The 11,741-nt window shown below is 43.5% G+C and overlaps 2 protein-coding genes across 2 annotated transcripts; one reads left to right on the top strand and one right to left on the bottom strand.

Annotated features, from left to right (window-relative positions):
* Positions 1–2,538: 2,538 nt before the first annotated feature.
* LOC116135527 lies at positions 2,539–3,039 on the bottom strand. Its single transcript, XM_031421236.1, has one exon. The coding sequence runs from the start codon at positions 3,037–3,039 to the stop codon at positions 2,539–2,541; it is 501 nt and encodes a 166-aa protein (XP_031277096.1).
* Positions 3,040–6,252: 3,213 nt separating this feature from the next.
* Positions 6,253–7,221, top strand: LOC116135526 (putative disease resistance RPP13-like protein 1). Its single transcript, XM_031421235.1, has one exon. The coding sequence runs from the start codon at positions 6,283–6,285 to the stop codon at positions 7,219–7,221; it is 939 nt and encodes a 312-aa protein (XP_031277095.1). The 5' UTR covers positions 6,253–6,282.
* The last annotated feature ends 4,520 nt before the right edge of the window (positions 7,222–11,741 follow it).

Genomic DNA, 11,741 nt, shown 5'->3' with positions numbered 1-11,741 from the left:
CATTGATGTTGATCAATAGCCAAAACATAATTAATTAAAAATTAAGGGGGCATTGCATAATCAAATTTTAATTGATTACATCCACTAATGCTATCTTTCATCACATGTTATTTTTCTTTTTTCTTTTTGATTTATTTATTATTTTNAGGAAACAGCTTCGGGCTGAAGAGTCAGAGTCAGAGTCAGAGTCAGAGTCCGAGTCGGAGGGTTTGGGCATTCAGCCCGGGAGGTCACAGCCTTACCAGGCCTTTCGCTCGAGAGGACCTCCCAAGGGCACAACCGGCATCACCATTGCCCTTGAGGGTCTGCCAATAAGGCAAGAGGAAGTCGCAGATCCCGGGAGGAGAGCGAGCAAGGAACCAGCGGGCGAGGTGCCACCTATGGTCGGAATAGGCACTCCCGTGTTGGACTCCATGGGGCAATTCCCAGAGCATTTGCAGCCAGTGATGTTCACCCTGTTGGAGTGCCACGACCTTCCAGCATCAAAGTTAGGTAAAATGGTTTGTCCTCGTCGAGGACTTTCTTACATTTCCTTACTTTTTAATGGAAAAGAATTTAACCCTTTGCCCTTTTCGCTTTGCAGTCTCTGCTCGCTATGCACCTGGCCCAACAGAAGACTTTGTTAGGGGCAGTTGAGGGCTAGTCGAGCTGAGAGAAGAGAACGTGCGGCTTAAGCGGGACTTAAAAGTCGCACAAGCAAAGAAGAACCTATCCACCGTCTAGGCGAACCAATATTTATTTGAGAGGAACGCTATGCTTCACACGGTGGATTTCCAGAAGGCCGAGTTGGAGAAGAGAGGAGATGAGGTTAAAGAGCTCCAAAGTACAGTGGCCAGACTCACCAAAGAGGCTAGCGAGAAAGAGCTAGAGCTATGAACGAACTCCGAGCGAGCCTTGCTAGCAGAGCAGGATAGAGCACATTTGTGGGAAACCACCGAAAAGTAGAGGTGGGCACTCGAGGCTGAACTCCAATTCTCCCAGGGTCGTGTCATTTCGCTAACCAAAGAGATGAAGCGACAAGAGTTGGAGATTGAAAGGAGGGTTGTCGACTGGTTGATCCAGTCCATCTATGCCCTTGGCCAAAGAATCCCAACATAGACTTCACTGACCTCTCGGACGACTACCAGAGGATCATCACTTCCATGGCGAGGGCTGATGACGAGGAGGAAGGTCAAGGGCCTGATTCGGAAGATGAGCATTTGAAGTACATCTCGTGGGAACCAGCGGCCGACCAGGTGTTTGACGACCAACCTGGGGATACCGAGGTCGCACCTCCGGGGCCTGGGGATGATGGCCAGTGATGGCTTCTGCTTTTTATTGTTGTTTCTATGCTCGCAAACATGTACTTATTTTTATTTTACAAATAAATAAAGAGATCGTTTCCTTATCCATTCGTGAGCACTTATAATTTTTCGTACCTCACCAATATTACACATGTGGACACGAGGTCGCTTTCTAACTATTTACAGTAGTATTTTTAGGCTTAAGGGCATAACCTTGTAGCAATATAGCCCCCAATTTGTAACAAAGGAGGTATGCTCTTCGTCCGACGCGTACATCAAAATCTGATTTATCCCGAGTAGGCGTCCATAAAACTCAGAAGCTCGTGCCTGGAGGTGGCATCAACAAGCTAGTAGATTCTTGGCAAGGGAAAGCTGTCTTTCGGACAGGTTTTGTTGAGGTCAGTGAAGTCAACGCAAGTTTGCCATTTGCCGTTGGGCTTTTTTACCAAAATCGGGTTGGCAACCCAACTCAGGTAGAGTGCTTCCTGGATGGATTCGTTTAGGAGGACATTATCTACCTTAACTTTCAAGGCAGCATATCGCTTTGGATCCATTGCTTTTCTCTTTTGGCAGAACGACCTGACCTCACTATCGATATTTAGGGCATGGCAAATGATACTCGGGCTGATCCTGACCATGTCGGCATGAGTCCATGCGAACACGTAGATATTTTCCTTGAGGAAGTTGGTCAGGTTGTTAGCGAGCTGGGGGTTGAGATTACTTCCAATTCTCAACACTCGGCTTAGCTCGACTTGCTCTGATCGATTGACACTTCAGATAGGTCCTCAATCGGCCCACTAAATAAGCATTCTCAGATACGAGGATCCATGTTATCCTCAGTTGGACCAGGCTATGGTTCGATCCGACTGATCGCCATTGCCTGCTCAGGGATGCCAAGTGGACTGTCTTTTCCCTTGCACACCATCTGCACTGCCTTTACATAGTAGTCGCGAGATGCACGTTGAGATCCACTTACTTCCCCTATCCCCATGGGGGTGGGGAACTTCATTTTTAAATGGTAGATCGAGGTGATTGCTTTGAAGTTTTTTAGTAAAGGTTGTCCTATGGTGCCATTGAAAGCGGACAGACAGTCCACCACTAAGAACTCAGTAATTTTAGTCACCTCATTGGTGTCACCCAATGTGACCAGGAGTGAGATCGTTCCCTTGGGGATTAGGTGATCCCTGGTGAAACCATATAGAGGGATAGAGGCAGGCTTCAAATCGGCCTCATCCAGTTTCATCATTTCGAAAGCTCACTGGAACAAGATGTTCACGACGCTTTCATTGTCCACCAGCATTCGGTGAACCTCACACTGCCCTATTTCGAGCGTGATGACGAGAGCATCGTCATGGGGATGATGCAATCGTACTGCGTCTTTCTCATAGAAGGTGATTTCCTCCTTTCTGCGAACCTTTGCTGGTCGAGGTGTCATGCTCATCACACTTATGGGGTCATGACGGGCCGCGCAAGCATACCTTTCATGGGCACCTCGCGAATTCCCCGTGAGGTGCAGTCCCCCAAAGATGATCCCTATACTATATAGACCCTTGTGACCACGACGCTTATTGCCTAGTTCCTTTTGATTTTTCTCCCAAACGGGAGTAGAGTCATCGACGTACTCTTTAAAGTGCCCCTGTTTAATGAGGTGCTCAATTGCTTGCTTGAAGACCCGATATTCATCGGTGTGGTGCCCGTTATCCCGGTGATAGCGACAATATTTTTTACTGCTTCTGGCTGAGAGGAGATTTTTCATTGGTTCGGGCTCTTCGAGTAGACTAGCCTCTTCTGACTTATCAAGGATAGTCAAGACTGAGGCATTCAGAGGGGTATATTGGCTCTTGTCGCGATCACAACGAGGAACTAGGGCATAAGATTTCTTGGGCTTATATCGCTGCTTCTTTCCTTTCCGCTGATCATCATTAACTCATCTACGATCAGCCTTCCTGTTCTCCTCTCGATCAGGGAGCATTGCCCGAAGAACTAGGGTCGTGGCGGTTGAGCGTCGCCACAGAGTTTTCAATGAGGAGATACTTTTCCGTAAGGTTGTAGAAGCGGGTGAGGGAAACTTTGTCCTCAGATTGTAGCTCCTTCCACAAATCCGTCTATGGATGAATTCCCGCGATGATAAGAGTCCAAACAGACTCTTCGGGAGTGTGAGCTACTTTATAGAGCTCCTTGTGGAACTTGTCAATATAAGATTAGAAGGGCTCATCCCTCTCTTGCCTTATGTTGCTAAGGTAGCTCAGGGGCATTGAGAACTTCTTGTTTGCTTAGAAGTGTCTTAGGAATGTCGAGCTCATCTAGGGCCACGAGCTGATCGATCTTGTTGGGAGCGACCTAAACCATCGCTTGGCATGAGAGGTAAGAGTTACAGCGAAGTAACGACATTTTGCTAAGTCAAAGACTTGGTGGAGTTCCATGAGGTCGTTGAACTCGTACAAATGATCATGCGAATCAGAATTCCCATCGAATGCTCTCATGTCGGGCATTCTGAATTTCGACGGGAGAGGAGCGGTTAATACTGCCGGAGAAAAAGGAGACGCCTCTGTGACCTGCTCTTGCTCATTTCACTGAGCCTTTAGCTGATCTAGAGCTCACTGTAACTCCTCAATCTGAGGTAGTGGAGCTATTGGCGGATCACTTTCCGTAACATGGGTTCGACCCTTACGGTTGCAGTTGAGGAGAGACCATAGATCAGATTCCTCCTCGCCTTGGCCAGCAGTTTTGACCAATCTCGACACACTCTGGCTAGAGTCGTATGATGACATTGAATGGTTCAAGGAACTTTCTTGACCTCCGTGGTGGTACGAACCGACCTGCAGACGGTGGCAATCTCCCGCACGATGACGATCAAAGTCGTCATTTTGGCGATTATAGGAATCTCCCCGCCTTGCACTTTTGTGGGAGTGCTCATGCGACGTGGCAAGGGACGGCTCGGGTCGTGACATGTCATCGAGTCGCAATGCTACGGGTATTCTGCTCGGGGTGGAATCGGTGTTTGCCAGTCCCTCGGGGCCTTTAGGTCCGCCGTGCGCCACTTGCTTTCCCTTTCTTTGACGCGCTGCAGTGCGCACGATATAGGCTTTTGCCCTTTTCCACGCTTTCGCATGACTTGCAGGCGTTTTTTGTGGTTGTACTACCTCATTTGATTTGGGTGGTACGACCCGATCCAATCGGTCCAGCCTCTGGCTGACCGTTTGAAGAGTATTGTTGAACCTCTCTAGGTAACTTATAATGGCTGGATCAAGTCATGAGCTTGAAGGGATATCTCCCATTTCATTTTGCTCGGCTCGGGGCACTTTGGGAGAAGTGTCCTCCTGTACCTGGGGGATTTCTTCATTGCCATAGGTGGTTCGCTCAGATTCGAAACCGCGAGCCACTTGCTGTTATGGGACCGATTAGTCAGAGATTCTCCTGATGAAGAACAGATACTAAATTAGGCCCTCCTTCTGGCGCCAAACTGTTGATGCTTGATTTTGACACCAACTATTCGCACGTGAGAAATGCTGAGCGGGCTCAGAAGTCACACGTGATTATAGAAATGTTTAATTGAATAAAGAGAGAAGAACAACGTTTAAAGTGGTTCGGATGCTCGCAAGGCGAATCCTACGTCCACTGATATTGTATTAATGAGTACAGTCGGGTCGCGTTTAGCGAGCTGAGTTTTAGCTTTGAGAATACAAGAGAGAGAGAGAGAGAGAGAGAGAGAGAGAGAGTAAGCTTTTCTAGAGAGAAATTAGCCAATCCCACAAATAAGCTTTTCTAGAGAGAAATTAACCAATCCCACAAATGAGAGAGAAGTCCTTCATTTATAGTGGGATGAATCAGGGTAATGATTACTAAATATGCGAGTGGGATAGATATCGTGCAAATCCATCTCTGCATCCCATTGCTAACCTACCTGCGTGATTTTCTCAACTCGTGCAGGGATTGGACACGTGGTTCGTTTCCAACCATTTGCCAACCTGATATACACCTACTACACTGGCAAGAACATACCGCTCACGTTATCACACGACGTGGCCGCATCTGAGCGGTTGTAGAACTTTCTTAAGTTTTGACCACCCATACTGATAGGACTTTTGCGTCAGCCCTACTTTTCCAGGCATAACATAAATGATAGGATTCCTTGATACTATAAAAGCCTTGACAACATTGGGAGGGTTGCCCAAATCCCCAAAAGCAATAAATATTCTCTATACTTTGCTTACAAGATAAGCAACTGGAAAAGGAGTAACCTTGCTTGTAAATTTCATGGTCGAAGTCCATTTGGCTAACTTCCTTCCTTCATTGTAACTTTCTACAGATTTTCTCCATACTTCGGTTCTCCATAATTCTTAGTCTCACCAAAGGCAGTACTATGTCGATCATTGGGGAGGCAATTCTGTCTGTCACTGTTGACATGCTGATAGAAAAGTTGGTTTCTGAGGTATTTGTGCAGTTTGGTCTCCAAGAGAAAATCCAGGCTGATCTCAAGAAGTGGGAAAAGACATTGGTGAAGATTCATGCCGTGCTTGACGACGCAGAGGAGAAGCAGATGACGAGTCGTTTGGTTAGAATCTGGCTCGGTGAACTCCAGGACTTGGCCTATGACGTGGAAGACATCCTGGATGAGTTTGCTACTGAAGCTCTGCGTAGGAAGTTGTTGCTTGAACCTCAAACTCAAGCCACCACCAGTATGGTACGAAAACTCATTCCTAGTTTCTTCACCAGCTTCAGTCCACGATCTGTTAAGTTCAATAACATGATGAGGTCCAAAATAAAGGAGATCGATACCAGATTGCAAATTACTGTAACTGAAAAAAATAACCTGGAGTTGAGAGAGAATTCGGGGGGGAGGTCAAAGAAAGTCAGGGAAAGACTGCCCACCACCTCTTTGGTTAATGAAGCCAAAGTGTATGGTAGGGAAAAGGATGAGGAGGCAATAGTTGAATTATTGCTGAGTGGTGATTCATGTACTGATGATGATGGAGTCTCTGTTATTCCTATCACTGGGATGGGAGGGTTGGGCAAGACCACACTCGCTCAACTTGTTTACAATGATGTCAGAATAGTGAATCATTTTGATCTCCAAGTATGGATTTATGTTTCCGACGATTTTGATGTAACTAGAGTGACAAAAAAAATTTTAAACTCCATTGTTCCTGAGCAGGATGATAGCAATATTTTTAGCCTCCATTTTAATGATCTAAACCGGCTTCAAATCAAACTGAAAAGAGAACTCTCTGGTAAGAAGTTTTTGCTTGTTTTGGATGATGTTTGGACGCAGAATTATAATGATTGGACCGTTCTATATAGTCCATTTGAAGCCTATTCACCAGGAAGTAAGATTGTTGTTACAACTCGAATGGAAGGTGTTTCATCGATAATAAAAACTGGTGCAGGGTACTCATTGGCAAAATTGTCAGATCATGATTGTTTGCAAGTTTTTACTCAACACTCGTTGGGAACAAAAGATTTTAGTGAGCATGATCAAGACTTAAAAGAAATTGGCGAGAAGATGGTTAAAAAGTGTGATGGATTGCCTTTGGCAGCCAAAACTCTTGGTGGCTTATTACGTGGTAAATATGATGTCAATGATTGGAGAGATGTTCTAAATAGCAAAATATGGGATATATCGGAAGAGGAAGGTGACATTATGACCAGCTCTCAAAGTAAGTTACTATCATTTCCCCCACATTTAAACAAGTGTTTCGCATACTTCGTTATTCACAAGGGTTATGAATTTCAAGAGCAGAAGATGGTTTTATTATGGATGGCTGAGGGTTTCTTGCAAAGTGAAAATGGTGTGAACAAACTGGAAAACTTGGGCTGCAAATACTTTCGTGAGTTAAAGTCGAGATCATTTTTCGAAAAATCCGACTCCAATGCATTGTTTGTGATGCATGACCTATCCATGATCTTGCTCAATGGGCTGCTGGAAAAACATACTTGAGAATGGAGGATATGCACGAGGGGTGACAATCAATTTTGGTTTTTGATAATCTTCGTCATTTATCATAAACTGGAGGCCATGGATGGCATGGAAAAGCTTGAAGCCTCCAATGTGTCAAACATTTCGAACTTTCTTACCACTCACGGTGAAACGAGAAGATTCCTCTGACGCCAGCCGTAAGTCCTTTTATTTTATAAATCAGAATCTGCTAGGTTCCCTTCTGTCACTCTTAATTTTTTTATCAGAGTTGCAGAAACACAGCGTTTAAGGGTATTATCTTGCATAAATACTGTGTCGAAGAGCTACCAATGACATTGGAGATTTGAAGCATCTACGGTACCTTGATCTGTTTACACTGAGATGAGTTTGCCTGAATCAGTTGGTAGTCTGTACAATTTACAATCACTTTTGCTAGAGGGTTGGGCTATTCTAAGGACAAGTGTACAGATATGGGGAACCTTGTCAGTCTGCGGCATCTCAACCTTTTCAGAGTAAATTTATTGGAGCATATGCCTCGCAGGATTGGAAAATTAACCAGCTCCAAACATTCCTAAGTATGTTTTGGGCAAAGACGTTGGCTCTGGGTTAGAAGAATTGAAGCCTTAACCCATCTAAGGAGAGGCTTCACATTCGGATTAGAGAATGTACACGATGCTAATGACGCCAAGGAGGCAGACTTGAATGGTAAGCAGAACCTGAATGTGTTCTTTTGGAATGGACTTGTGTACCGAAACTTCGGCGCGGGTAGAATCTCAAGCACAAGTGCTGGAGTTGCTACAAACTCACCAAAACTTGACAGAGCTCAGTGTCATTGGCTATGAGGGTACAAAATTCAAATGGATAGGAAATTCCTCTTTCACAAAACTAAAGAGTCTAAGATTCGAGAATTGTGGCAATTGTATTCCTTGCCTTCTGTGGGGGACCTTCCCTTCTCAAGGAACTTGTTATCAACGGAATGGTTCGAGTGAAGAGCGTGGATCCAGAGTTCAATGGAAATGGTTGCTCGGCCCTTTTCCATCACTTGAGAGACTTTTTGGGGAATGAAAGAATGGGAAAACTGGATCCTCATGGACCTGGTCAAGAAGTTGAAGAGTTTCCTAGCCTACGAGAGCTTTTATTGTTCGTTGTTCAAAACTGAATGGGGAATTGCCAAAACGTCTTCCGAAATTGGAAAAGCTTGTCATTGAAAAATGCGAGCAAATGTCGGTGTCAGTTCCAAGTTCCTCAGTACTCGCAAATTAGAATTTATGGGTGCAACGAGGTGGAGTGGGGAAATTGAAGACGGTGGTTCATTGAAGTCAGTGAAACTTATTGATGTATCAAATCGTGTGACATGGGAGAGAGTTTTGTGCAAGGGGTACCAAAACTAGAAGAACGAGGATTCGTGGTTGCAAAGACATAACTTTCAAAGGAATGGAATCACGTCAAGATATTAGCCACTCATGGATTGGTCCTGAGCGCGTTCCCAAGTTCTTTCCACGGTGGCAGAGGGAGAAGAAAAGCAACTACAACAAAGGTTGCCTTGCAGACTTCATAATTGGAACGAGGGATTGTGAAAACCTTGCAAAGCTACCGCAAACGCTGCATAATCTCACTTCACTTACAGATATATCAATAAAAAACTGCTCAAATCTTGTTTCTTTTACAGAAGTAGTTGGCTTGCCTTCTCAGCTGGATACCATTACGATTGAGAATTGCAAAGCACGGGGAGTCGAAGCATTGGTGCACAGCAGCTGAAGCTCTTGAAAGTTTCAAAATTTCAGATTGTGAGTCTGTGAAATACATTGCAAGAGTCCAGCTACTCCGAATGTGAAGCGGTTGGAACACAATATTGCAATAACTTACAGACTTTGGTGGACAACGAAGTTTCCGAAATCGGGAGAGTATCAACAGTGGAAGCAGTCAGAACACTTCTCTGCTAGAGTACCTGAATATTAGAGACTGTGAATCTCTCGCGTGCTTGTTGTCACACGGTGGTTGCCATGCTCAGTTAAGCGCATTGAGATTGATAATTGCCCGAATCTTTTTTCCTTCTCTCCAAGAGGTAATTTCCTACGGCTCTTGGATCCCTTAGCATTCGGCAATGCTCAAAGCTGGAGTCCATAGCAGAAACGGGAATGATAACACATCTCTTCAGAGATTTCGTATCGATGGGTGTAAAAATCTAAAATTGTACACGATTGCTTGAACAAACTCAGCCATCTTCAAGAGTTTAAAGTAATGGATTGTCCAAGTTTCATCAATTTCCAGATGGAGGGTGCCCCCACCAAACTGTCAACGCTTTACATAAATGAGTGCGAGAAACTGGTGGCCCTGCCAAATGGAAGTGCAATCTCACCTCTCTTCGGAATTTGACAATACAAATGTCCAGGCATGTATCTTTCCTGAGGATGGATTTCCACTAACATTTGGTCACTCGAGATTAAGATGCCAACATCTGCAAGCCATGTTCGAGTGGGGATGCACAGACTCACCTCTCTTTCGAGTCAAAATTAGTGGAGGATGTGATGACGTGGAGTCCTTTCCGCAGGAGGAGATAGGAATGAAACTTCCAACCTCTCTAGAACACTGGAAATTGAAAATTTTCCGAATCTGGAAAGCCTGTCCTCATCGGTTCAAAACCTGACCTCCTTAACCGAACTACATTTCGTTCGTTGTCCGAAGCTCAAATACTTCAAACGGGCTGCCCCCCCAATCGACGAGCTGTATATCGGGGATGTCCTCTGCTGGAAGAAAATGCAAAGAATGCAGGGTATTGGCCCATCATAGCAACATAATCCCGGAATCTCCTTGAATTCTAATCAATTTTATAAACCTTCAGCCAAGGTACGCCATTTCAATTTAATATCCTGTTTAATTACATGGAATCTCCTTGGATTTTTATCATCCTCGCTGCATCTAAACAGCCAACTTCAAAGATCTGCGCCTTCTCACTTGTTTTCACTGTGAGGATAGAATGCAGAGTATTGACTCCTCATGAATGTCTTTACAAAGGTAACTTCATTTTGTGTCAAACTTGCAGAAAATCAATTAGTTAGAGATGCTGGTCGTGCAAAAGAGTTCTCAGTTGTCAGGCTGTTCACCAATTGCTTTGTATAAGAATGTTTATATATGGAGGTTTCTTCGTATCTTTGTGCCATCTTATGTGTCAGTCTTCACATTTCTCTTGACATGGACACGAGGTTTCTTGTAACTTCGTGTTTTTATCTAGTATTTGTATCAGTATCAGTTGTTAACATAGGCTGTGCTGCACTTGCGCGGTGATTTCCATTTCAGAATTTTGTGGTCCAGTTGCCCACCTTGTTGTGTATTGTGCTTTGATTATGTATGTATATTATTATTGGTACTGTATATTCATGCAGCAAAATTTATCACCATGATTAATAATAAATAGTGATTATAGGTAATGACATATGTATTATTGGATGAACACAAGGTAAATCCTTTTTACCAAGACTTTTTCGTATTAATGGGAAATACGAACAAACAGTGAGGCTTATGCATTGTCGTTAGCCATTCGCTGATTAAACTCACAGGTCAAGCACTTTTTGACTGGTTAAACAAACAAATAGGCTTATATATGATTCATTAACAAAATCTTGAAATATCTCTCTATACAAAATGAGTGAAAGAAAATGAGGGGAAATAAATATGACGAGACTTTTTTATTTATTTTTCCATTATTTGGATGATATTATGCTCATGTTGATAATGTGTTACACACTGTTTTATTCTGGGTTTCGAGCCCAAAATACATCTATTAAGACCTATGAACCTGTTTAAACACTCAACTATCCTCTCACCAGGATGATGTGGGACTTTAAGCGCAACAATTTTTATTTTATTGACGTGCCCACATCAAGTGGAGAGTACAATGGAATAAGAATATAAAGGGAAAATCACAAGCTTCGTTAGTACACTTTTTAATAATATTATATCCTAAATAGATATGATATGATTAAATTAAATAAGATAAGATTATAATAATATGTTTGATACATCCTTGGAAAAGATTTTCTAAAAATATTTTTAACCCTTACATTTGTTAATTTAACTAAACCATTCACCCACAATAAAAGTTTATAAATGAACAAAAACACCTCCACCACCCAACCGATTGTCGACGTTGGCCATCGCCATCTGACGGTGGTCGAAAGGTATTGGAATGATGTACGATCGGCTAGATCTAACTATTTTCAGCCAGATTATGGTCAAATGATGGCCAAGATATGGCCATTGCTGACAACCAAATAGCCAGATTTTTTGTTGTAGATGTGGTTGTTTCCTGCTAGATCCAAGGTGGATGTGGTAAAAAAACGAATAGATTGGCTAGATTTGGTCGATCATGCGTCGTTTTTGGTGCCAGTGTTGGCGGTGGTAGTGGTGGCAGCTGGTAGTTGGCGGTGGTTGTTGGCAGGCAGCCGTTGCTTGGGTGGATGATAGTGTTTTTGTAATTTATAATCTTTTATTGAAAAAAAGAATTATTAATATTTTAAGTTGAGTAGAATATGATTAGATTT

This window comes from Pistacia vera, unplaced genomic scaffold (genome assembly GCF_008641045.1).
Source record: "Pistacia vera cultivar Batoury unplaced genomic scaffold, PisVer_v2 Contig300, whole genome shotgun sequence".
Taxonomy (NCBI): domain Eukaryota; kingdom Viridiplantae; phylum Streptophyta; class Magnoliopsida; order Sapindales; family Anacardiaceae; genus Pistacia; species Pistacia vera.
The sequence above is the reverse complement of the archived record's forward strand: the minus strand, read 5'-3'. Positions and strand labels throughout refer to the sequence as shown.